The sequence below is a fragment of the Mobula birostris genome, chromosome 32, assembly GCF_030028105.1.
Source record: "Mobula birostris isolate sMobBir1 chromosome 32, sMobBir1.hap1, whole genome shotgun sequence".
Classification (NCBI taxonomy): Eukaryota; Metazoa; Chordata; class Chondrichthyes; order Myliobatiformes; family Myliobatidae; genus Mobula; species Mobula birostris.
In genome coordinates this window covers 23,902,910-23,928,228 of record NC_092401.1, presented here as the reverse complement: position 1 = coordinate 23,928,228, position 25,319 = coordinate 23,902,910, and the positions used below count along the sequence as shown (strand labels likewise).

General features: G+C 45.2%; 1 protein-coding gene across 2 annotated transcripts in view; it reads left to right on the top strand.

Annotated features, from left to right (window-relative positions):
• The window catches only part of LOC140191192 (Krueppel-like factor 1), a 56,840-nt gene that overhangs the window by 22,964 nt on the left and 8,557 nt on the right, over positions 1-25,319 (top strand). For both annotated transcript variants that reach the window (XR_011883781.1, XM_072248350.1), the window contains exon 2: positions 13,625-14,636. Coding sequence is in view for 1 of the 2 variants with exons in the window: in XM_072248350.1 (XP_072104451.1) it covers positions 13,625-14,636 (1,012 nt within the window). In the remaining variant the exon portion in view is untranslated. The remainder of the gene's footprint in view (positions 1-13,624; positions 14,637-25,319) is intronic.

Genomic DNA, 25,319 nt, shown 5'->3' with positions numbered 1-25,319 from the left:
TGTGGCCATCAAACTTTACAACTCCTCCCTTGGAGGGTCAGACACCCTGAGCCAATAGGCTGGTCCTGGCTTAGTTCATAATTTACTGGCATTATTTACATATTACTATTTAACTATTTATGGTTCTATTACTATTTATTATTTATGGTGCAACTGTAACGAAAACCAATTTCCCTCAGGATCAATAAAGTATGACTATGAATATCGACAGTTCAGGTTGTATCCCTGCACTGGGGCTGAGGGTCTATTTAGTGATTTAGCAAAAAAGCTACCAGCTTGAAGACCACGTTGGAGGATTGTGATCTCAGGTAGGATGTCTTTGGAGTGTTGGGTGGTCCGTCGGTTGTTAAGTGTGAGGGAAGCAGTCGATAAGGTCCCTGTTTCTGTGCCTGAGTCACTGAGCAGCAACGGGTTTGAACCAGTCTGTGTGGGAGCCACCGGTGAAGTATTGGTTATCTGTTCCTTTTAGCAGAATATGGACATTAATGGTGAGGATTAATCATTAAGGATGGGGTCTCAGGATACTTGGAGGCACATGATAAAATAGGCTATAGTCAGCATGGTTTCCTCAAGGGAAAATCTTGCCTGAGAAATCTGTTGACATTCTTTGAAGAAATAACCAGCAGGATAGATAAAAGAGAACAGGTTGATGTTGTGTACTTGGATTTTCAGAAGGTCTTTGGCAAGCTGCCACACGTGAGGCTGCTTAACAAGCTATGAGCCCATGGCTTTACAGGAAAGATTCTAGCATGGATAAAGCAGTGTTTGACTGGCAGGAGGCAAAGAGTGGGGATAAAGGGAGCCTTTTCTGATAGGCTGCTGTGTTCCACAGTGGTCCGTGTAGGGATAGATTCTTTTTATCTCATATGCCAATGACTTGGAAGATGTAATTGATGGCTTTGTTGTTGGAGGGGCAAGTAGTTTTGAGGAAGTAGAGAGGCTACAGAAGGACTTGGACAGGGTAGGAGAATGGGCAAAGAAATGGCAGATGGAATACAGTGTTGGGAAGTGCATGGCCATGCACTTTGGTGGAAGAAATAAAATGGCTGACTGTTTTCTAAATGGCAAGAAAATACAAAAAACTGAGGTAAAAAGAGACTTGGGAGTCCTTCTGCAGGATTCCCTAAAAGTTGTTACAGGTTGAGTCTGTGGTGAGGAAGGCAAAGGCAATGTTAGCATTCATTTCAAGAGGACTAGAATATAAAAGCAAGGATGTAATGTTGATACTTTATAAAGCACTGGTGAGGCCTCACTTGGGGCATTGTGAGCAGTTTGGGCCCCTTATCTTAGAAAGGATGTGCTGAAACTGGAGAAGGTACAAAGGAGGTTCTCGAGAATGATTCCAGGATTGAACGGCTTGTAATATGAAGAATGTTTGATAGTTCTGGGTCAGTATTGATGAAAATTTAGAAGATTGAGGGGTGACCTCATTGAAATCTATTGAATAGTGAAAGACCTTGATAGAGTGGATGTGGAGAGGATGTTTCCTATGGTGGGGGAGTCCAAGAACAGAGGACGCTGCCTCAGGATAGAAGTGTGTGCTTTTAGAACAGAGATGAGGAGGAATTTCTTCAGCTCGAGAATGGTAAATCTGTGGAATTCTTTTCCATAGGCAGCTGCGGAGGCCAAGTCTGTATGTATATTTAAGACAGAGGTTGATAGATTCTTGATTGGTCAGGGCATGAAGGGAAACTGGGAGAAGGTAGGAGATCGGGGCTGAGAGAAAAATTGGAGCAGCCGTGATGAAATGGCCTAATTCAGCTTTTGTCTCTTATGGTGTATGGTCTTATTAATTGGTAGAGCCAATACTTGTTGCTCACCCCTAATCTCTCTTCAGTAAGTGTTTTTCTGGGACATTTAAGATTCAACCACATTGGTGATCCTGGAGTTACATATCAACGAGACAAGGCAAAGAGGGTAAATCGAACATTACAGCACGGCAGGGGCCCTTCGGTCCATGACATGCCAACCTTTTAACCTGTTCTAAGATCAATCTAACCCTTCTGTCCTTCATAGCCCACCATTTTTTCTGTCATCCGTCTGCCTGTCTAAGAGTTTCTTAAATGCCCCTAAATTATCTGCCTTGGCAGGGTGTTCCACACACTCACCTCCTCTGTGCAAAAAAAAAAAACAACTTGCCTCTGGCATTCACACTATACTTTCCAATCACCTTAAAATTGTGCCCACTTGTATTAGTCATTTCTGCCTGGAATAAAAGTCTTTGGCTGCCCTTCATCCAAAGAGAAAAGCCCTAGCTCAGTCAACCTATGTTCATAAGACATGTTCCCTAATCCAGACAGCATCCTGGTAAATCTCTGCGTCCTCTCTAAAGCTTCCACATCCTCCTGTTGATTTCTTTCCCTGGAGAATGCTAGTGAACCATGTGGGTGTTTACAACTATGAATGTACATGCACAGATAATCTTGTAGTCTTTATTACTTCTGATTAGTTTTTTTTGCCAGGTATTTAACATTTGCTGTTTATCCCTTCTCTACTCAGTTATCAAGGTAAAAGTGGCCATTAGTCTCGCGTCGGTACTCACTGGAGTTTAGAAGAATGAGGGAGGATCTCATTGAAACCTATTGATTATTGAAAGGCCTAGGTAGTGTACACTGAGCGGAGACTTCCAGTTGGGGTAGAGTCTAGGGCCTGATGGCACAGCCTCAGAATACAAGGATTTCAAAGTTCAAGTAAATTTGTTATCAAAGTGCTAATATTTCACCTTGAACAACCCTGAGATACATTTTCTTGTGGGCATACTCAATAAATCTGTAAACAGAATAATAACCATAACAGAATCAATGAAAGACTGCGCCAAATTGGGCGTTCAGCAAGGCTGCAAAAGACAGCAAGCTATGCAAGTACACAAAGAAAGAAATAATAATAAATAAGTGAGCAATAAATATTGAGAATATGAGACGAAGAGCTCTTGAAAGTGAGTCCATAGTCACGTGGAACATTGCAATGATGGGGCAAGTGAAGGTGAGTGAAGTTATCCCCTCTGCTTCAAGAGCCTGATGGTTGAGGGGTAATAACTGTTCCTGAACCTAGTGGTTTGAGTCCTGAGGCTCCTGTACCTTCTTCCTGATGGCAGCAGCAAGAATAGAGCATAGCTCGGGTGGTGGGTGTCCCTGACGGTAGATGCAACTTTCCTGCGACAGCGTTTCATGTGGATGTGCTCAATGGTGGATAGGGCTTTGCCCATGATGGACTGGGCCACATTCCATACTTTTTTGTGTGTTTTTTTTTTGGTCAAGGGCATTGGTGTTTCCATACCAGGCTGTGATGCAGCCAGTCAATATACTCTCCACCATACATCGACAGAGGTTTGTCAAAGTTCTAGATGTCATGCCAAATTTCTGCAAACTCCTAAGGAAGTAGAGGTGCTGCTGTGCTTTTGTTTTGTAATTTCCCTTGTGTGCTGGGCCCAGGACAGGTCCTCCAAAAATAATAACACGGAGGAATTTAAAGTTGCTGACCCTCTCCACTTCTGTTCCTCTGAACACTGGCTCATGGACCTCTGCTTTCCTCCTCTTGAGGTCCATAATCAGCTCCTTGGTCTTGCTGACGTTGAGTGAGAGGTTGCTGTTGTGGCACCACTCAGCCAGATTTTCAATCTCCCTCCTAAATGCTGATTTGTCACCACCTTCGATTGGATGTACAATGGCAGTGTCATCAGCAAAGCTGAATATGGCACTAGACTTGTGCTTGGCCACAAAATGAGTAGAGCAGAGACCTAAGCACACAACCTTGTGGTGCACCTGTGATGTTGGAAACCGTGGAAGAGATGTTGCTAATCTGAACTGCAAGTGAGGAAATCGAGGATCCCATTGCAGAAGGGGGTATTGAGGCCTAAGTCTTGGAGCTTAGTGACTAGTCTTTGAGGTGATGATTGTATTAAATGCTGACTTTTTTCCGTTGATAAAGAGCAGCTTGATGTATGCATCTTTGCCATCCAGGTGCTCTAGGGTTGAGTGAGTTTCTGTCCAGTACAGGGATGAGGAGGAATTTCTTTAGCCAGAGTGTGGTGAATCTGTAGCATTCATTTCCACAGACGGCTGTGGAGGCCAAGTCGTTGGGTATATTTAAAGTGGAGTTTGACTGGTTCTTAACTAATACGGGCGTCAAGGGTTACAGGGAGAAGGCAGGAGAATAGGATTAATAAATCAGCCACGATGGAATGGCAGAAGACTTGATAGGCAGAATAGCCTAATTCTGCTCCTATGCCTTGTGGTTTAATGTGCCATATCTACTTCATCCCCCGCAGGGAGTGGGAGATGTAGAGATGAGGGAGCGGCCATCCAAAGCAATAACAAAAGAGAAACTGGATTTCCGTCTCTTGCACTGATTGCGTGTGACGAAATAGTTTAGCTGCAAAAATGAGGCAATGTAGGGAGCACCTGTAACGTGGAGTATGGCAGCATATTGCACAACATCTAATGCAAGCAAAGATTTTGCTACGTTAGAAAATCAAAGGCTTAGTAAAAGGGATGGGTTTAAAATGCCAGAAAGACTAGTGCTCCTGGTCTTTGAACTGGGAAAACAAGTTGGAAGACTATCTTAAGCAGAACTTTGTAGGTTCAACATTGTGTTCCGTGGGACTGTCACAACCTTGAGATTTTGGTACATATTTTGTAGCTTTTTGTTTCCAAATAAAATAACAGGTGATTTGCCTTTCTTGTTCCCCTGAAGAGGAATTAAGCAGGTTTGTCCTGACTTCTCATGAGTTTAGAGGAATGAGAGGAGATATGATTGGAAATATACAAAAATCTATGGAGGCCTGATTAGGTGGATGCAGGACACTGGGATGTCCATGGTAAGGGGCAATAATCTCAAAGTAAGGGGTTGCTCACTCGGGGATAAGATGAAAAGATATTTCTTTACCTGTGGAGCAATGGATTGTTGAAATTCTCACCCAACAGAGCTGTGGAGGCTCAGTTGCTGAGTTGATTCAAGATGGAGCCAGACAGAATTTTAGATAAAGATGAAATTTTTTTTAAAGATTATCTTTATTTGCCATATGTAAATTGAAGCATTTAAATATATTGTGAAATGCGTTGTTTGCATCAAATTAAATCAGTGAGGATCATGCTGACAGTCCGCAAGTGTCGCATACTTCTGGAGCCAACGTAGCATGACCAAAACTCACAAACCTAACCTGGACACCTTTGGAATGTCGGAGGAAACCAGAGCACCCGGAGGAAACCTACACAGTCACAGGAAGAAAGTAGAAACTCCTTACAGACATCGGTGGAAATCGAACCTCAATCTTACAGCTAGCACTGTAATAATATTTTGCTAACTGCTACACTAAGGGTTTACACTAACCGTGTAAGGGTACGAAGGGATATGGGGCTAGTGCAGGGGGAAATGATTAGCCATGATCTTAATGAGTGCCAGCAGAGATGCAAGGACTAAAAAGTGTAATCCTGTTTCTGATGTTCTTTGGGGTCAGATATGTTCTAGCAGCCACAGAGACATAATCAGGAACACGTTGACCCTGAACTCTTTCAATTCTACTTCTCAATTTCTCCCACTTACCGTTATCTCTTTACCTGCTGACAGCCTCTCCAAAATAATCTTTTCAAGTTCCTGTTTAATGCCATCAAAAAAAGTATGCCCCAATTTAGGAGTAAGAGTCATACAGCCCATCAGCCCAACTGCTCCATGCTTTTCAACACTTCCACCTAAGCTAATCCTCTTTGCTTACATTTGGCCCGTATCCTTCCGAACTTCTCTAATGCATATATCTGGTGTAGTACCTTTTTAAATGTTATTAATATACCTGTCTCAACCACTTCCTCTGGCAGCTCATTCCATATATTGACCGCCCTCAGGAGGATCAAAACGGAACACAATATTCCAAATGTCAACTCACCAACTTCTTATGGAACTGCAACATAACGTTTCACCTTCTGAAGGTTGCAGGCCAGTGTGGCAAAAGCCTTCCTTGCTACCTTGTCTACCTGGGGCACCACTTTCATGAAAGCATGTACCTGTACTTCTAGGTTTATCAGTCCTCCTAGATTCTTCCAAGATCCTTGCCATCTTGTGAAAAGACTGCTGCTTTATATGATGGTTATCCACTGCCCAGTATGGAATGAGATGGAATCTCCAGGGAGCTTCCCAGTCCTCTGAGCAATATACTCCCAAAAATCTTCATGGATGCTTCATTTCCTCCTCCCACTTCCAAAACTTTCCACGGCCTCAAGACATCCTAAAATGCTTTGTGGTTATTGGAATGATTTCTAGTGTTTTCAATACTGTAACACCAAACCACAGTAACTATTTTAGATATAGCCAGATCCCACAATTGGCAGTGCTTTAATTGCCAGACAATACCAGAACACCAGGGAAGTTGCCCCTACTTTTAGATACAAGACCATAAGATATGGGAGCAGAGTTATACTATTTAATCCACTGAGTCTTCCCCACCACTCAATCATGGCTGATTTTTTTTTCAGCCCCCATTCTCCCACCTTCTCCACGTAAGCCTTAAACACCTTGTCAATCAAGAACAAATCAATCTTTGCCTTAAATAAAGAGGAAATCTTGACCTCACAATCTTATCTCATCATGGCCCTCATAGCCTATTTTCTGCCTGCACTACATTTTTTCTGTAACTGCAGCACTTTAGGTCAAGTCCATAAGACATAAGACCAGAAACAGGCTGTTTAGACATCGAGAGTCTGCTCTACCTATTTGATCATGGCTAATTTATTTTCCTTCTCAACTCCATTCTCTTGCCTTCTTTCTTCAGCCTTTGATGCCCTTTGTAATCAAGAACCTACCGTCCTCTGTTTTAAATATAGACGATAAGATGTAGGAGCAGAAGTAGGTCATTTGGCCCATCGAGTTTGCTCCACCATTCAATCATGGGCTGATCCAATTCTTCCAGTCATCTCCACTCCCTGCCTTCACCCCATACCCTTTGATGCCCTGGCTAATCAAGAACCTACCTATCTCTGCCTTAAATACACCCAATGACTTGGCCTCCACAACTGTCTGCGGCAATGACTTTCACAGGTTCTCTACACTCTGGGTGGAGAAATTCCTCCTCATCTCAATTTTAAGGACATCATTTTATTCTGAGAGCCGAAATAGAGACAAGGAGTCTTTTGCATCCATTTGAGGGAGAAGATTCATCTGAAACTGGGCATCTCCATCAATGTAGCACTTTCTCCTGTTCTGCCTGGCAGAAATCCCAAACTATGTATTGGGGAATGGTCTGGTTTTAACCCTTGATATCCATGATTTTTAGTTCAGGAATGCTCCTAACATAATTAGCATTATCACCTTCCTCGTCCATGAGGGAGGGATGAATCGGGGTATTATTGAAGCTGATAGAGTAAGACCCTATCCACGTAGGATCACTAGAGTAAGCTTATGTGGTTTTCGTCCAAGACAGCTCCAAACAGAGAGCATTAGAGCCCCCGCCATCACCAACACAGCTAATCCTCCCTGGGGCTGAGCGCTCTCTCCTTGCTGCGTCTCCAACCTCTCTTCATGCCAAGAAGCCAAGAAGATGCTTGATACACGGACAAGTCTGAGCACAGATCGGAATCTGCTAGCTGACATTGCAACATAGTCAGGGCCTCCCTGCTAGCTCTGGACCCGTGCCAAATGACACGCTACAGCAGAGAATAAACACACGTTTCTCAATTATTCATTAATTAAGCAATAAAATCATAAATGTTTTAAAAGTGAGTTTATCCAGGTTTTTGACTAAATACATCGGGAACATTGTAGCTGCTCTGCGATGGTGTGGGATACACTTTTTTTCGATTGGGAGGGAGGCCTTTCTCGTGCTGAGGGGAGGATTGGTCTTTCCCACAATGGGGTGTACACTCTGTCCAGGACAGTGGCAATGCTGAGCAAGATCCCACAGAAATGAGTAGCCGAGGGAGTGTCTTGCATGGGTGGTGTTTGGGCTGGACACTGTAAACTGGGAAGGGATGAACTGTCGACATTTAAAACGGATATGGCCATAGATCGGGTCCCAACTTAAAGACTATCAAGACAAAGGAGCAGAATTAGGTCATTTGGCCCATTAAGTCTTTGATCATGTCTGATTTATTTCCTCTGAACCCCATTCCCCTGCCTTCCCTCTGTTTCGTTTGACACCATTACTAATCAAGACCCTATCTGCCTGCACTTTAAGTATCTGCTAGTCTTTGTCTTTGATCATGGATTCATACAACAAGGAAATGGACCATTCGGCCCACCATTACCATGCTGACCGTCAAGCATCTGCCTACTCTAATCTTGCACTGATCCCATCAATTTCCCTGCCCCCCTCCCACCCACCCAGTTTTCTGCCACTCACCAATACACTGGGGAAAATTTACAGTGGCCAATTAACCCTTCAGCCCGTGTGTTTTTGGCAGAAACCACAGTATACCGGGAGCAGACCCACCAGGTCACAGGGAGAAAGGTTGCAAACTCCACAAAGACAATACCCAAGGTTGAGGTTGAACCTGGGTCAGCTGGTCTACCTGCAGTGCTGTTGTGCCACTGGACCCTCGGGTAGTGAAGAGTCTTTGTTGTGACGTGTCAGGCACAAAAACAAATTAAAAACACAGGAGATTCTGCAGATGCTGTTCATCTTGAGCATCACGTAGCACCTGTAGAGGAGAATAAGCAGATGAACAGGTCTCGGCCTGAAACATCAACAGCTTTTCCCCTCCATAGATGCTGCCTGACCTTTGTGTGTGTTGCAAAAACAAATAACCACACAGCAGACATGAACTCTTGGTGGTTACATTTGTTTCTTGATGTTTGTTGAGGGATAAGTACTGGCCAGGGTACTCTGGAAATCTCCCCTGGTTCCATCGAAGAGTGGGAAGGAATTGCTGCTGTTATGAGAAGCCAGGTGGAGCAGTAATACAACTAGAACCACCTTCTGTGCCATAATTCCCTGTAGTTGTGAATTTTTCCAAAAAGCGGTGTGGGACATTTTCTGCACCAGTAGTAATTGGTTCCAACTGGAACAACTTCCTGAGCTGAGATGCTTTAGGTACCATCTGGGAGCCTGAACCTGCCCAGGTGCAAGTGGACACAAAAAAAAGCATCCATGGTGTTCGTGTGCACCAGTCCTGTCAAAGTTCTAAGGGGTGCCCAGGTACTGGGACATGGAACTGGAAAGCCAAAGCTCAATGCCTGCGATTTTGTGAGTCTGCTGGAGGCTGGAGGCCAAAGAGGATGGCCTATCCTGGGGTTAGAGGACTGTGTATGTGGGGAAGGAGGGAGGAACAGGGCCTGTCTCACTGTTGTTGCTTTGTCACTTGGAATGATCTGAACAACAGCCGAACCTCTTGACCATGTTTGCACACTTCTGTGCATTGAGCTGCTGCCATGTGATTGGCTGATTTTGATATGTGCATTGGTGAGCAGGTGTACCTAATAGAGTGGCCACTGAGTGTATCTAAAGGTGTATAAATCCTGCAAAGTGAGAGAGCATGTCGAGCGAACAATGAGCGAAATGGGTGAGTTCTTGGGCTTTATAAAGAGAGAGAACCAGTGCAAAAGTAGGCAGTTACATTGGAATTGTACACAGGGCTGTTGATTGTACAGCACAGTGACGCAGTGGGCAAGCGGCTGCCTCAAAGCTCCAGTCACCTGGGTTCACTCCTGACCCCTGCTGCCTGTGTGGGGTTTGCACGTCTCCCTGACACTGCGTGGATTTCCCCAAGATGCCCCTGTTTCCTCCCACTGCAGACGTGTGGATTGGCCGGTTAATTGGGACAGGGGGAAGTGGCAGATTCCGCGGGGCGTTGATAGGAATGCGAGGAAAATAAAAATGGGATTAGTCCAGGATTAATGTCACCATCCAAATTAAATTTATTATCAAAGTATGTACCTGTCACCATATATTACCCTGAGATTAATTTTCTTGTAGGAATTCACAGTAGAATAAAGAAATACAACAGAATCAATTAAATGTTACATACAAAGACTGGCAGGTCGAATTTATTATACCTGTGCATACATGTACTAGTGACAATGAAATGCTTACTTGCAGGCTGTTCAGCTCACGGTGCTATGCTGAACTTTTAATCTACTTTAAGATCGATCTAATACTTCCCTCCCACGTGCAGTAGCCCTCCATTTCGCTATCATCCACATACCAAAGAGTCCCTTAAGTCTCCCTAATGTACCTGCCTCTACACCATCCCGGTCAGAACTTTCCATGCACTTGTACTCTTTTTTTTTAAAGAGCTTACCTCTGACATCCTCCCATACTTTCTTCCAGTCAAAATTATGTCCCAATGAACGCCAAGTAGGTAGCACAAAGAGTGCAAAACAAGTGAGGTGGTATTCATGGGATCGTTATCCATTCAGAAATCTGATGGCGGAGGGGAAGAAGCTGTTCCTGAGGAGTTGAGTGTGTGTCTTCAGGCTTTTGCACCTCCTCCTTGATGGTAGCAATGAGAAGAGAGCACGTCTTGGATGATGGGGGTACTTAATGATGGGTGCCACCTTTTTGAGGCATTGCCTATGAAAGTGCCCTCGATGCTGGGGAGACTCGTGTCCATCATGGAGCTGGCTGAGTTTACAACTCTCTGCAGCCTTTTCCGATCCAGCGCGGTGGCCCCTCCATTCCAGATGGTGATGCAACCAGTTAGAATGCTCTCCAACACACCTCCACACTTTGTGTTTTAAAGAAACAAACTTTGTCCTGCACGTATTATTTGAACTTGTACCCTCTCATCGTAAATGTATACCCTCTGGTATTAGACACTTCAACCATGGGGGGAAGAGAGTGCTTCTTATCCACTCTAACTATGCCTCGCATAAACTTATAAACCTTAATCTGGTCTCCCCCCCAACTTCAGCTTCAGTAAGGAGTCAAGAAAAGAACTGGAATGGTGAGAGGGGCTTGCAAAAGAATAACCTGGAGTGATGTGGGGGAAAAATTCAGAGAACAGGATTATTTTACTGGGAGCCAGCACCAGATACAATGGGCTGAAGGGCCCTCCATGATTCTCCAACGAGGCCCCCAGATCCCTGGTGATTATCCCTGACTGGCGCTGACCCAGGCTCACATCCCGTCAGTGGAGGCAAGCCCCTTGATCTCTTGGACCAGCCGAGGGTGGTGAGGAAGCTGTGGCTGGGAATGCATGCGAGGCAGAGGAAGTAAGCCAATTGTGCCGTCACCACTCCAACGCCCTGCAGCAGTCACGCAACCCGGCACTCCTGCAGCCAGTTACTGGGGCAGGCGGTAAGCCAGTGAACAGCTGGGAGCCTCGCACTCCGAGGTTAACAGCTGCACTACCTCACTTGGACAACAACACTTCTGTTCTCAGCTTATCCAACTGCTGGTCTCTATTTGGATATATCGTTCTGATTAGAGGCAGTTGACTGCTAATTCCAGTCTGTGAAAAGCAATGGAACAGGAAATCAGCCAATGATAATTGTTCACAACAGGGAACAAAGTTTATAAAAGAGAGAGATAGCAATCAAACTAGACTTCACATGACTCATAATAAACCTGTTCCGTTGGTTCCAGAATGTTTGCACTAGAAGGAAAAGGCTCAGCATTTATTTCATTTTATTTTCAACTTGGTTGCAATTTACTTAAGTACACCAAGTGGACAATTTATTAGGTACACTTGTACACCTGCTCATGAATACAAATATCTAATTGGTCAATCATGTAGCAGCAACTCAATGCTTAAAAGCATGCAGACATTGTCAAGAGGTTCAGTTGTTGTTCAGGCCAAGCATTCGAATAGGGGAAAGAAATGTGACCTCAATGATCTTTGACTGTTGGTGCCAGATAGGGAGGTTTGAGTATCCTCTGTAAGTCCTCCCTGTGGAGTGTGTGGATCTTCTCCAGGTCCTCTGGTTTCCTCCCACAGTCCAAAGACGTGTCTGGTAAGTTAATTGGTCATTGTAAATTAGCCCATGATCAGGTTAGGGTTAAGTGGGGGTTGTTGGGTGGCAGGACGGCTGGTTGAGTCCTGTGTGGAGTTTGTATCGTTTCCTGTGACTATATTAGATCTGTGTTTTGCTTCCCGCCCCCCCCCCCACCACCTGACCCCCTTCCCTGGGTGTTTCAGTTTCATCCCAAAGGCATGCAGATTGGTAGTTTAATTAGCCACTCCAAATCCCCCCTAGTGAGGGATAGAATCTAGGGGAGTTCAGAGTTTGAATTTAAGATTTAGATTTATTTATCACATGAATTGAAACATAAATATAGTAAAATGTATTGTTTGTGTTAACAACCAACACACCAAGGACGTGCTGGGGTAGCCTGCAAATATTACCACACCTTCTGGCACTAATATAGTCTGCCCATCATGTTCAGAAAAGTGACAGGGTTGATGAGTATGCAGGGACAATAAAAATTGGGACTAGAGTAAAATGGGTGATTGATAGTCAGCACAGACTCAGTGGACTAAAAGGCCTGTTTCCTTGCTGTATCCCTCTGACCCCATAACTCTATTTCCAGGTTTATATCTACTGTATCTGCCTGAAATCTGGATCTCTTAGATGTTTATTCACCCAAGATTTCCTAATTAAATTCCCTTCCTTTTTCGGACATTCTCACTGTTGCCCATTTGATGAGAACAGCCATATGTGTAGTATTATATATAATAAAAACTGCAGATGCCAGAAATCTGAAACAAAAACAGAAAATGGTGGAAACACTCAGCAGGTCAGGCAGCATCTGTGGAGAGAGAAAGAAGAGTTAATGTTTGAAGTCTAAGACCCTGTATCAGAATGTGCTGGTCAGTAGTATGGATCCTTTGGTCTAATGCAGGGTCTTGTACTTGAATCATGAACTTTGTTTCTAACTCCACAGAGGCTGCCTGGCCTGTTGTGTGTTTCCAGTTTCCGGATAGTACCTTTACGTAGTAACACATTTCAAAGCGGCTTCACATGAGTGTGCTTGGACACGTACTGACTCCCAGCTTGGAAAGGCGTTGTTAGGATTTATTCAAAGCTGCCAGGGTTGGCCACAGCTAGCCTCTAAGAGGCGAGAAGGGTGTCGATGTCTAGGGATGGTGGTCCATGGGTTGGAGCCTGAACACCAGAAGGCAGGGCCACCAGGCGGAAAGTACAGAAGCGTGAAGTCCCACATCACCAGGCTCAGGAACAGCTACTTTCCTACAAACATCAGGTACTCTAATTGACCTGTAAAACCCTAGCCCTCCCTCAGCACCGGCGTACCATGGACCACCTTTAGCACTACCACAGACTTGTCTCTGTGCTTTCTAATTTTGCATTAAGGTCTTAATCTTTGCAGAATGATTTTCTTTCTCTTGCTTCACCGGCTATAATTCAAGCATAATTTAATCCCTGTGTGTTGTCTGTGCCTGTGATGCTGTCTCAAGCAGATATTTCATTGTACCTGTAGCTCCCCATAGTCGTACTTGTGACAATAGATCTGACCTGACAACGGTGGAAAGATTAGAAATGCAAATGGACAGTTTAGGGGACAATGTTTCATCTAGGTCTGGAGGAGATGGGACCAGGTACTGGCCTGGCCAGAGGCACGGATAGCTGTAGAGCCTGTAGCCCGGGTACCCAGGAGAGCAGGGGTTTCAAGGGACTAGGTCTGATGCAGGAATATTGCAATCAAACGTTATCACTGAGCCTCTTAACCTTTGTGTTTCAGTGGTGGGAGGTCGAGGACAATTCCACGAAGCAGAACTCCACCAGCAGCAAGAACCCTGTTGGAGATGGACCCCGGCCGGTCCTGGCCCCTGAGCAGATCAAGCGCGAGGACGAAGACTTTGGCTCGTTCTTGGACCTGGATCTCCTCCTGTCAGACCTTTCTGGTGCAGAAGCTGGTGCGGGCACACCCATGGCCCCTGGTTACCCGCTGGCACACGTGCCGGAGGGCAGTGGTGGCAAATTCAAGAGGGTGGCCCACCAGCCCACGGATTGGAACAGCTCAGACACACCAGCCACCAGCCTCGTGGCTGAACTCTTGTCCACTGACGTCCAAACCAGCCAGCTGAGACCTGACACCCAGGCGGGATGTGCGGACCCCCGAAATAAGACCTACACCAATTTGGGGGGCATGGATCAAGGAGCAACCATGCCACAGAGGGAGAGACTGGTGACCTGCCCCCCCATGCCAATGGGAAGTGGCGGTCCCGGGGCTCAGAAAGCCGACCGCATGGTGCCAGTGAGCTCTGGTGCCAGGCCCCTGGTGGATTACAAGCCCAGCCTGATGCTGACGTGCCATCCTGTCCGCCACTTCTACCCCCAGGTAGCAGAGGCTCCTGGAGATATAAGGACCCAGCCCAGGGACCAGCAGGTCTCCCAGTACCAGCTTGCCGAGCACTATCAACACCAGCACCAACTTCAACAGCAGGGCGCCCACAACTACCACCTGCTCTCCCGGAACCCCTCCTACTACACCCAGCAGCCCCCCCATCTGTACCAGGGGCATATCCACTTCTACACGTCCAACCTCAAGGGAGACCTACCCGGGCACACCGCCATCCTTTCGGCAGCCTCCCCACTCCTGCCAGCCAGCGTCGCTGAGGAGCCCAAGCACAAGCGGACTCGGAAGACCTGGGCAAGGAAGAGAGTGGCCAGCCACAACTGTGAATACCCCGGATGCGGAAAAGTCTACACCAAGAGCTCCCACCTGAAGGCCCACCTTCGCACCCATACAGGTAACGAGCGAGGGAGAGAGAGAGAGAGAGAGAGGGAGAGAGAGAGAGAAAACGTGAACGCGCGCGCGCTTGGGTGCACTTGGAGGTAGTGAAATGTTGCAACTGATGGTTCAGCTGAGAAGGGTGCAGAGAAGATCTGCCCAGCCCTTCGTCAGGACTGTAGAGGGAAGGGGCAGAGACCTTTGTGAACCTGGAACTGACCAGCCTTCTCCTTCCCACCCTCCCCCCCACCTTCTTTATAGGGCCTCTGCCCCTTTCCTCTACAGTTCTGACGAAGGGTTCCGGCCCGAAACGTCGACCGATCTTTTCCACGGATGCTGCCCGACCTGCTGAGTTCCTCCAGCGTGTTGTGAGTGTTGCTTTGATCCCAGCATCTGCAGATTATTTTGTGCTTAAAACATGGAACAGTTTGGCCCACAGTGTTGTGCTGTCCTTAACCTACTCCAAGATCAACCTAATCCTTCCCTTCTACATAGCCATCCATTTTTCTATCATCTTTGTGGTTACTTGAGTTTCGTAAATATCCCTAATGTATCTACCTCCCCCACTACCCCTGGCAGTGTGTTCCATCCACTTACCACTCTGTGTGTTTTTTTAAAAAAAACTACCTCTGATATCCATTCCATGCTATTTCCTCCAATCACATTAAAGTTATGTCCCCTCATATTAGCCATTGCTGCTTTGGCACTGGCTGTCCACTCTATATATGCACGTTATCAACTGGTACACCTCTGTCAAGTCACTTCTTCTCTTCTTCACTCCAAAGAAAAACGCTCTAGCTCACTCAATCTTTCCCGATAAGATGTACTCTGTAATCCAGGCAGCATCCTGGTAAATCTCCTCTGTACCCTCTCCAGAGCTTCCACATCCTTTCTACAATGAGGTGACCAGGTGTGGTCTAAACAGAGCTTTATAGAGCTGCAACATTACTTCGCTGCTCTTGAACTCAAAAGCCCTGACAAATGAAGGTCAATACATTGCCCTATCAACTTGCACAACTCTGAGGGCTCTGTGGACTTTGATTCCAAGATCCCTCTGTTCCTCCACCCTGCTAAGAATCATGCCATTAATCTTCTGCTCTGTCTTCAAGTTTAACCTTCCAAATGCATCATTTCACACTTCCTCAGATTGAAGTCTATCTGCCACCTGTCAGACCAGCTCCTTAGTTACAGTATAGGGAGAGATCGGATTGGCTGTGCGTTCCCCCTGGAGTGAAGGAAATGGAGGGAGAAGGACATAAAATTACAAGAGGCACACCTCAATGAACGGCTGTCCAGGTGAAGGGTCTTGATCCATTCCCTCCCCTCCACCAATCAGTTTCTCCAGCATTTTGCCTGTTGCTGGTTAGGAGAGACTTTGATAGGGTTAGAGAGTCAGCATCTATTTCCCATGATACTTCAGGGCATAAGTTGAGGGTGACAGGAAGGACTTTTAAAAGGGATTTTTAATTTATTTAGAGATTAAAAAATGAGATACAGCCTTCCGGCCCAACAAGCCTATGCCACCCAGTTACACTCATGTGACCAATTAACATACTAAATTTGTAGGTCTTTGAAGTGTGGTAGGAAACCGGAGCAGCCAGAAGAATTCCACATGGTCATGGGTAGAACGAACAGTCTCTTTATACTCACCAGCAGAAATGAATCCAGGTTGTAAACACAAAATAATCTGCAGATGCTGTGATCAAAGAATAAAGTATATTGATGTTGCCTGACCTGCTGAGTTCATTCAGTGAATCTGGTCGCTGGCACTGTATAGTGTTACGCTAACCAGTCTGCTCAACAGGGCTCAACTGGGATTTGAACCTGCAACCTCTTGCACATAAGTCTATACGTGTCCCTAATGGAGAATCATGTCTCTAGACCAATGAACCACTGATTTGTGGCGGTAGTTCTACACAGTGGCTAGTATTTGGAACGTGCTGGCAGAGATGGTGATCAATCAGGTACAAGAGGCATTTAGACGGTACTTGAATAGGCAAGGTGTGGAAAGGTAAGCATATGTGTAGGTAAATGGGATTGGGATAGGCTAATGTAAATGGGCTGAAAGGACTATTTCTATGCTACCTGTCTCTTTGATTATGATATTCCAAAATACAACATAACCTGCCAGCTTGTACTCTTTCTCCATCCCCCACCTTTTTCTGGCTTCTTCCCCCTTCCTTTCCAGTCGTGATGAAGGGTCTCGGCCAAAACATCAGCTCTTTATTCCACTCCACAGACGCTGCCTGACCTGCTGAGCTTTTCCAGCATTCCGTGTGCGTTGCTCTGGATTTCCAGCACCTACAGAATCTCTCATGTTTTTAAGCACTGTTGGATGTTGTCTAGGAATTGCAGCAACCAGTTAGAACTTGTTGAAGGTTCCTACGGGGGGAAAAAAAAAGGCAGATGAGCTGGTTTCAGGGAGGAGGGATTTCAGTTCTAAGGATGGACTGGAGAAGGTGGTTGTTCTCAGACTAAGGGAAGTTTTGGAGGGGACTTGATGGTTTAGGGAGGGAGATCAGATGGAGATGTTCAAGGACCAGTGGGAACAAATTTAGAGTTTGGATCTGCAGGTGGAAAATTATTATAGACTCTACCCACCAGCAAACTGGCTTTTCCAAAAGCTCCCCTCTGGAAAGCACTATAGGGCTAACAAAACAAAAACTTCATGCCACTTTAAACCTTGCCTGTGGCAGGTAATCTGATCAACCATTCCAGTTAGTCTTTTCCCCTGCACCCCCTTCTATCTGCTACTCCTGTCACTGCACTGTGAACACCTTAAACTTCTTACAATGTTGTTTACATTTTAGGTAGATGTTGCTATTATATATTTATATGGCACGTGGCCAAGTGGTTAGGGCATTGGGCTCACGATCTGAAGGTCATGGGTTCGAGTCTCGGCCGAGGCAGCGTGTTGTGTCTTTGAGCAAGGCACTTAACCACACGCTGCTCCAGTCCACCCAGCTGAAAATGGGTACCGGCAAATGCTGGGGGTTAACCTCGCAATAGACCGGTGTCCTATCCGGGGTGGGGAGTCTCGTACTCTCAGTCACTTCACGCCAGAGAAACCGGCATAAGCACTGGCCTGATGGACCACAAGGCTTGGGACAGACTTTAACTTTAAATTATATATTTATGCACATTTTATTCCATATCTGTGCTTTAACCTCTAACTTGAGTGTTTATATAATTCTTTTATGATATATGTTGGTGTTTTTGTTGCACGTCGCACCAACACACCACAGCAAATTCCTGATGCATGTAACTATACATGGCGAATAAAGTTGATCCTTGAAGAGACTGCGAGGGAAAAGACTTAAACCAAGAGCGATGATGTGCCTGCACATTGGTGCAACGGGTAAAGCCACTGCCTCACAACACTAGAGACCTGGGTGCAATCCTGACCTCTGGCACTGTCTGTGTGGAGATTGCATGTTCTCCCTATAGGTATCCCTGGCCCATTGCTCTACATCCCAAAAAATGTGGGGGCTGGTGGGTTAATTAGCCGCTATAAACTTGGTGAAAAGTGGAATCTGGCGGGAGTTGGTGGAAATATGGGGAGAATAACATCAAAGTTAAAAGTAAATTTATTATCAAAGTTCATATATGTCACTATCTCCAACCCTGAGATTCATATTCTTGCAGCATTCACAGTAGAACTAAGAACTACAATGGAATCAATCACAATCTGCACGCCAAGACTGGCAAACAACCAATGTGTAAAAGACAAACTGTGCAAATACAATGATAATTAAAAAAATAAATAAATAAAACCGTGAGCTTGAGTTGTAGTGTCCTTGAAAGTCAGTGTGTAGGTTGTGGGGTCAGTTCAGTGTTGAACTGAAGAACGGGATAAGTGTGAATTGGCAAAAACTCAGTGGGCCGAAGGGCATGTTTCCAAGCTGTATTTCTTTCTGATTGTTTGTCTCAGTCGTCCGGGTCATTGTATAGCAAGCTGTAGTGTACCTAGGCAACTGGACTTGCTGTGTTGTCTAGATGTTCCACCACTCACGCAAGAGGCTCCTTCAATTCTAATCCGTGGTGGGTAGTTTCCCAGTTTATAAACTGAATTGTTTAAAGGTATAGCAATCAGGTGAGGGTTGTTAAGACTTGTAGAGGTAATGAGAGGGTCATTAGTCTTGAGAGGGTGTGAACTGTGGTGGGGACGTTAGGACTGTACTGTAAATTGCTGATTGCTGGTATCTTACCCCCACCCCCTCTGTTCAGGAAGGGCTAACACCCCGGGTCAAGACTCGGCTGTATATTTACGCCTACAGGGCAAGGGGCATTCCTTTGATAACAGTGTGCACTTTTTGGGCAGGGAGGACAGATGGTTTGAAAGAGCGGCTAAGCCTGATTTATACTTTTGCGTCAACGCGGCGCCCGGTGTCGCCGCAAACCCTACGCAGAGCCAACGCGGATCCCTATGCCAGAGCCTGACGCGCACCTCTCCCAAAATGTAACTGCGTGTCGCGGCAATGCAGAACGCAACAGCTGTGATTGGTCTGCTTGGTAGCATCGCATTTCATCCTACACTGCAATAGCTTCCCATTGGGCGACTGAAGGGCAGGGAAGGAACTCTGGCTGCAACGCTTTCCGTAAAGCTTTACAGACCTCCGAAATTATGGAGGACACATTTCGCTTTTACGAAAAAAGACGCTCGCTTCTTGCTTACCCCGAGAAAGACTACCATGACCAGGAAGTCTTGCACGGGCAGGTGTGTGCACATGCGTGACATGCCCGAATTGCAGAGCGACGCGGACACACCAACGCACAAGTATAAATGCTCACAACGCGCGTAGGCCTCTTGCGTAGGTTATGGCGTCGAGTTGACGCAGAAGTATAAATCAGGCTTTAAAGAAGCTATCTTTGTCAATATGGAAAACCCATCTCTGACCAGAGGGAGTGGGATACAACACCACCTATCAGTTACTTACAACGCAGTCCTAACACCTCTACCTTGGCACCTCCACAATGGTTCACACCTCCATCCATGCAAAGATAAGACTAACGACCTTCTCATTACTTCTGTGACTCTTAACGACCCTCATCTGATTGTTATACCTTTAAGCAACTCGGAGGTTATAAACCGGGAAACTACCCACCATGGATTAGAATTGAAGAAGCCTCTTGGATGAGTGGCAAAACATCTTCTAGACAACACAGCAAGTCCAGTTGCCTTGATTTAGATTAGATTAGATTAGATTATGAAGACACGTAGTCCCCTTTTATTGCCATTTAGTAATGCATGCATTAAGAAATGATACATTATTTCCTCCGGTGTGATATCACAAAAACACAGGACAAACCAAGACTGAAAAAAACTGACAAAACCACATAATTATACATATAGTTACAACAGTGCACAATACCATAACTTGATGAAGAAAGTCCGTGAGCACAGTAAAACTCAAAGTTTCTCAAATGTCCCACATCTCACGCAGACAGGAGAGGGAAGTAAAACTCCCTGCCATGCTGACCACAATCCGACTCTGAGTCATCTGTAAACTTCGAGCTCTGATCAGCTCTCCAACACCGAGTACTGAGCGCCATCTCTGTCTGAGCGATTCAACCTCTTTCTCGGTCACCGAAAGCAGGCGAGGCCGGGGATTTTGAGGCCTACCCTCCGAAAGATACCCGACCACACAGTAACGACAGCAGCGGATGGGCGTTTCAGAAATTTCTCCAGATGTTCCTCTGTGCTTTCATGTCTGTCTCCATCAAATCAGAAATTGTCCACGGCCCCTATTTAACAGATACAATATCATTTTTCACCGGAGAGCTGTGCACGCATTTACTACTTGATATTTCTGATTGTATGAACCGGAGTTCACTACCTGAATTACTATAAATTACACATTTAGACAGAGATGTAATACAAAGAGTTTTACTTCTCATCTATGTGAAAGATGTAAGAAATGAAGTCAATTCAATTCAAGGGGTTGAGGCGACCTTGAATATCTTCTGGAGGGAAGATAGGACAACTTGCAGGGGAAAGGGAAAGAATGGGGGGGGGCGGCAATTGAGGAGTTGACCTTGCTAGCAGCTGGTGCAGATTTGATGGGCTGGATGAGTTCTTGTGTGGTTACAAGCCTCAGTTTTGAAATTATCCGACAGATCTCTCCATTGGCTCTCTCTAGCCTCCACTGGTCACAAAAAACCAGCTTCTCTGGTTGAACAACTCTGCTACATCTCCACCCTGCTCTGCTAGCAGCCTCCTGGCTGCAAGCAGGTGTGCCTTGAGCTACCTCCACCCATGCTCCGCGATTACCTCCATTAGAACAGCTGCCTCACCCTCCTTTATCTCTAAAACCTACTCCTGATCTCCTGAGGGTGGCATGGTGGTGCTTCCACTGCCCGAGACCTGGCTTCTACCCTGAGCTCAGGTGCTGTCCGTGTGGAGTTTGCAGGTTCTGCCTGTCACCATGTGGGTTTCCTCCCACATCCCATGCTCTGAATGGTGCCAGAGTGTGGAGCCCCCCCAAGCACAGCCTTGGGTTGTGTTGGTTGTTATTGCAAGCAATGCATTAAAGTCCAGAAATTCAGTGGATGCTGGAAATTCAAAGTAAAACACACAAAATACTGCAGGAACTCAGCAGCATCCAAGGAAATGAACAGACAGTTGATGTTTCAGGCTGAGACCCTTCTGCATGATTCACGTCTCCTGGCTGCAATAAACTGTCTGTTTCGCTGTACGTGTGATAAATCTGAATCTCAGAGATGTGTGGACCACTAGGTTAATTAACTGCTCATTCGCAAGGTAGTATATGGTAATGTATACAGACTTCCACAATGAACTTGCTTTGACTTTGGCTTTTAAATTGTCTTGAGTACATGGGTGAGTGGTAGGAACTGTGAGGAGCTGATGGGAATGTGGGGGGAATTAAATGGGGTGAGTGTAGGATTGATGTAAGTAATTGATACTGATTGCTCCATTCTGTTCCTGTTGAGTAGTTTCTGTTTGTATTTCTTGGATCTTCTGCTTGGTGGCTATTTCTATAGGATCTCTCTGTAGTGGAACATCTGTGGATACTTTACTTTGTTAAAATTGCTATAGTAATGCAAGGTGCTGTAAACTCATTTCTCTGTCATAGGATCGCTAATGAGGTTAACCAATATTTGGGTGCTGGTGGACTGAGGGGAGAGGTGAATTTCAAATGATCATTTATTCTAATTTCTCTTTGCCAGTACTGACAAAGGGTCTTTGACCTCATTTATTGACTGTTTCTTTCTCCACAGATGCTGCCTGACCTGCTGAGTGTTTTAAGTATTTCCTGTTTTTATCTCAAATTTCCAGCATGTTGTCATTTTTTCTTTTTGATTTTCATGTAAGTTTTAGATTTCATCCACTTGCCTTGGGCGCTGTATGCCCCAGGACCAGTTCTGTTATCTCTACTCCATTAGAACCCAGGACGTTGCATCTCTGTAGGTGTCACATGTGCCTGGATTTGTTAGTGACCTACAGGCAGTGAGCAGCATCCCCTTTCCAACTAAAGCTGACTGCACAGGCTTCTTCCATCTAAGCTCAAAATAGCCTAGGGGCTGCTCAGTTTCTAGCGTCGGGTTTTGAAAAACCAAGATAAAAATCCGCAGATGCTGGAAATCTGAAATAAAAATAGGAAATGCCAGAAACAATCAGCTAGTTAGACAACATCATGAGGCAACATTTCAAATCCTTGACCTTTTAATAGAACAGGTTCAGCAACTCTATCTGTTCCCTCAAAATGCCTTTAAACTCATTCTGTAATCTCCTACATTGTACTCAATGCTAATATCTTTCCAGTAATACCCTGGGCTCTTAGCTCATTTAGCAGTCTCCAAGTGCAACATCTCGTCAAAGGCCTTCTGAAAATCCAAGTACACAACATACCCCAATTCTCCTTTGTCTATCCTGCTTGTTATTTCTTCAAAGAATTTCAACAGATTTGTCAGACAAGATTTTACCTTAAGGAAACCATTCTAACTTTGGCCTACTTTGTCATGTGCTTTCAAGTACCACAAAACCATATCCTTAACAATCAACTCCAACATCTTCTCAACCACTGAAGTCAGGCTAATTGGCCTATAATTTCCTGTCTTCTGCTTCCCTCCCCCCCTTCCCGAAGAGTGGAGTGACATTTGCAATATTTTAGTCCTCCAGAATCATGCCAGAATCTATTGAATCTTGAAAGATCATTACTAATGCCTCCACAATCTCTTCAGCTACCTCTTTCAGAGCCCTGGAGTCCATCAGGTCCAGGTGACTTATCTACCTTCAGACCTTTCAGTTTCCCAAGCACTATCTCCCTAGTAATAGCAACTGCACTCACTTCTGCACCTTAACACTCGAGAACTTCTGGCATACTGCTGGTGTCTTCCATAATGAAGACTGATGCAAAATACTTATTCAGTTTGTCCGCCATTCCTTGTCCCCCATTATTATCTCTTCAGCGTCGTTTTCCTGTGGTCTAATATCTACTCTTGCTGCTCTTTTATACTTTAAAATCCTTTGGTATCATTTTTGATGTTATTGGCTAGCCTACTTTCATATTTCAACTTTTTCCTCCTTATGGCATTTTTTAGTTGCCTTCTGTTAGTTTTTAAAAAAATTTCCCAACCTCTAACTTCCTGCTAATTTTTGCTCCATTATATACCCTCTCTTTTGCCTTTATGTTGGCTTTGACTTCCCTTGCCAGTCACGGTTGCACCATCCTGCCTTTAGAATACTTCCTCTTTGGGATGTATCTATCCTGTGCCTTCTGAATTGCTCCCAGAAACTCTAGCCATTGCTGCCTTGCCATTGTCCCTGCTAGTGTCTCCTTGCAATCAACTTTGTTCAGCTCCTCCCTTGTGCCTCTGTAATTTCCTTTACATCACTGAAGTACCAATACATCTGACTTTAGCTTTTCCCTCTCAAATTGCAGGGTGAATTCTCAGATTATGATCACTGTTTCCTAAGGGTTTCTTTACCCTTAAGTTCCCTAATTATATCCAGTTTATTATGCATCACCCAATCCAGAATTGCTGATCCCCTAGTGGGCTCAACCACAAGCTGTTCCCAAAAGTCATCTCAGAGGAATTCCACAAATTCTCTCTTGGAATGAGAGAAATTCTCTCTTGGCAGATGGAGTTCAACCTGGAGAAGTGTGAGGTGGTACACTTTGGAAGGACAAATTCCAAGGCAGAGTACAAAGAAAATGGCAGGATACTTGGTAGTGTGGAGGAGCAGAGGGATCTCGGGGTACATGTCCACAGATCCCTGAAAGTTGCCTCACTGGTGGATAGGGTAGTTAAGAAAGCTTATGGGGTGTTAGCTTTCATAAGTCGAGGGATAGAGTTTAAGAGTCGTGATGTAATGATGCAGCTCTATAAAACTCTGGTTAGGCCACACTTGGAGTACTGTGTCCAGTTCTGGTCACCTCACTATAGGAAGGATGTGGAAGCAAAGGAGATTTACCAGGACGCTGCCTGGTTTAGAAAGTATGCATTATGATCAGAGATTAAGGGAGCTAGGGCTTTACTCTTTGGAGAGAAGGAGGATGAGAGGAGACATGATAGAGGTGTACAAGATAATAAGAGGAATAGATAGAGTGGATAGCCAGCGCCTCTTCCCCAGGGCACCACTGCTCAATACAAGAGGACATGGCTTTAAGGTAAGGGGTGGGAAGTTCGAGGGGGATATTAGAGGAAGGTTTTTTACTCAGAGAGTGGTTGGTGCGTGGAATGCACTGCCTGAGTCAGTGGTGGGGGCAGATACACTAGTGAAGTTTAAGAGACTACTAGACGGGTATATGGAGGAATTTAAGGTGGGGGCTTATATGGGAGGCAGGGTTTGAGGGTCGGCACAACATTGTGGGCCGAAGGGCCTGTACTGTGCTGTACTATTCTATGTTCTATGTATGAATCCATCATCAACTTGATTTTCCCCAATTTATTTGCATATTGAAATCCTCCATGATTAATGTTACATTGTCTTTTTGACGTGCTTTTTCGATCTCCCACTGTAATATGTAGACCACATTCTGGCTGCTATTTGGAAGCCTGTTTTTCACTCCCATCAGGGTCTTATTGCCCTTGCAGTTTCTTAACTCTACCCCAAGGATTCTACATCTTCCAATCCTATGTCACCTCTTTCTGAACATTTGATTTCATTTTTTTTTTACCAGCAGAGCCACTCCTCCTGCCCTGCCTCCCTGTCTGTTTTTTTTTCAATAGATTGGATATTAAGCTCCCAACTACAATCGTCTTTCAGCCATGACTCTGTGATACCCACAACGTCATACCGGCTGATCACTTAACTGCATTGCAAGATCATCTACCTTAATTTGTATACGGTGTGCATTCAAATATAACATCTTCAGTCCTGTATTGGTCACCCCTTTTCAATTTTGTCCTGTCTTTTAGACTGCAACCCATCCCACTGACTGCAATTTTGCCCCATCATTTGTGTATGCTTCGTGACAGTCTTACTATACACTACCTCTACTTGTAAATCAACATCCTTGTCCTTAGCCCTATCACTCCAGTTCCCACCCCCCTGCCAAATTAGTTTAAACCCTCCCCAACAGCTTGAGCAAACCTGCCCACAAAGATATTGGTCCACCTCTGGTTCATGTGTCGCCTTACCCTTTTGTACAAGTCATGCCATCCCTGGAAGAGATCCCAGTGATCCATAACTCTGAAAGCCTGCCCCCCACACCAGTTCCTCAGCCACATATTGATC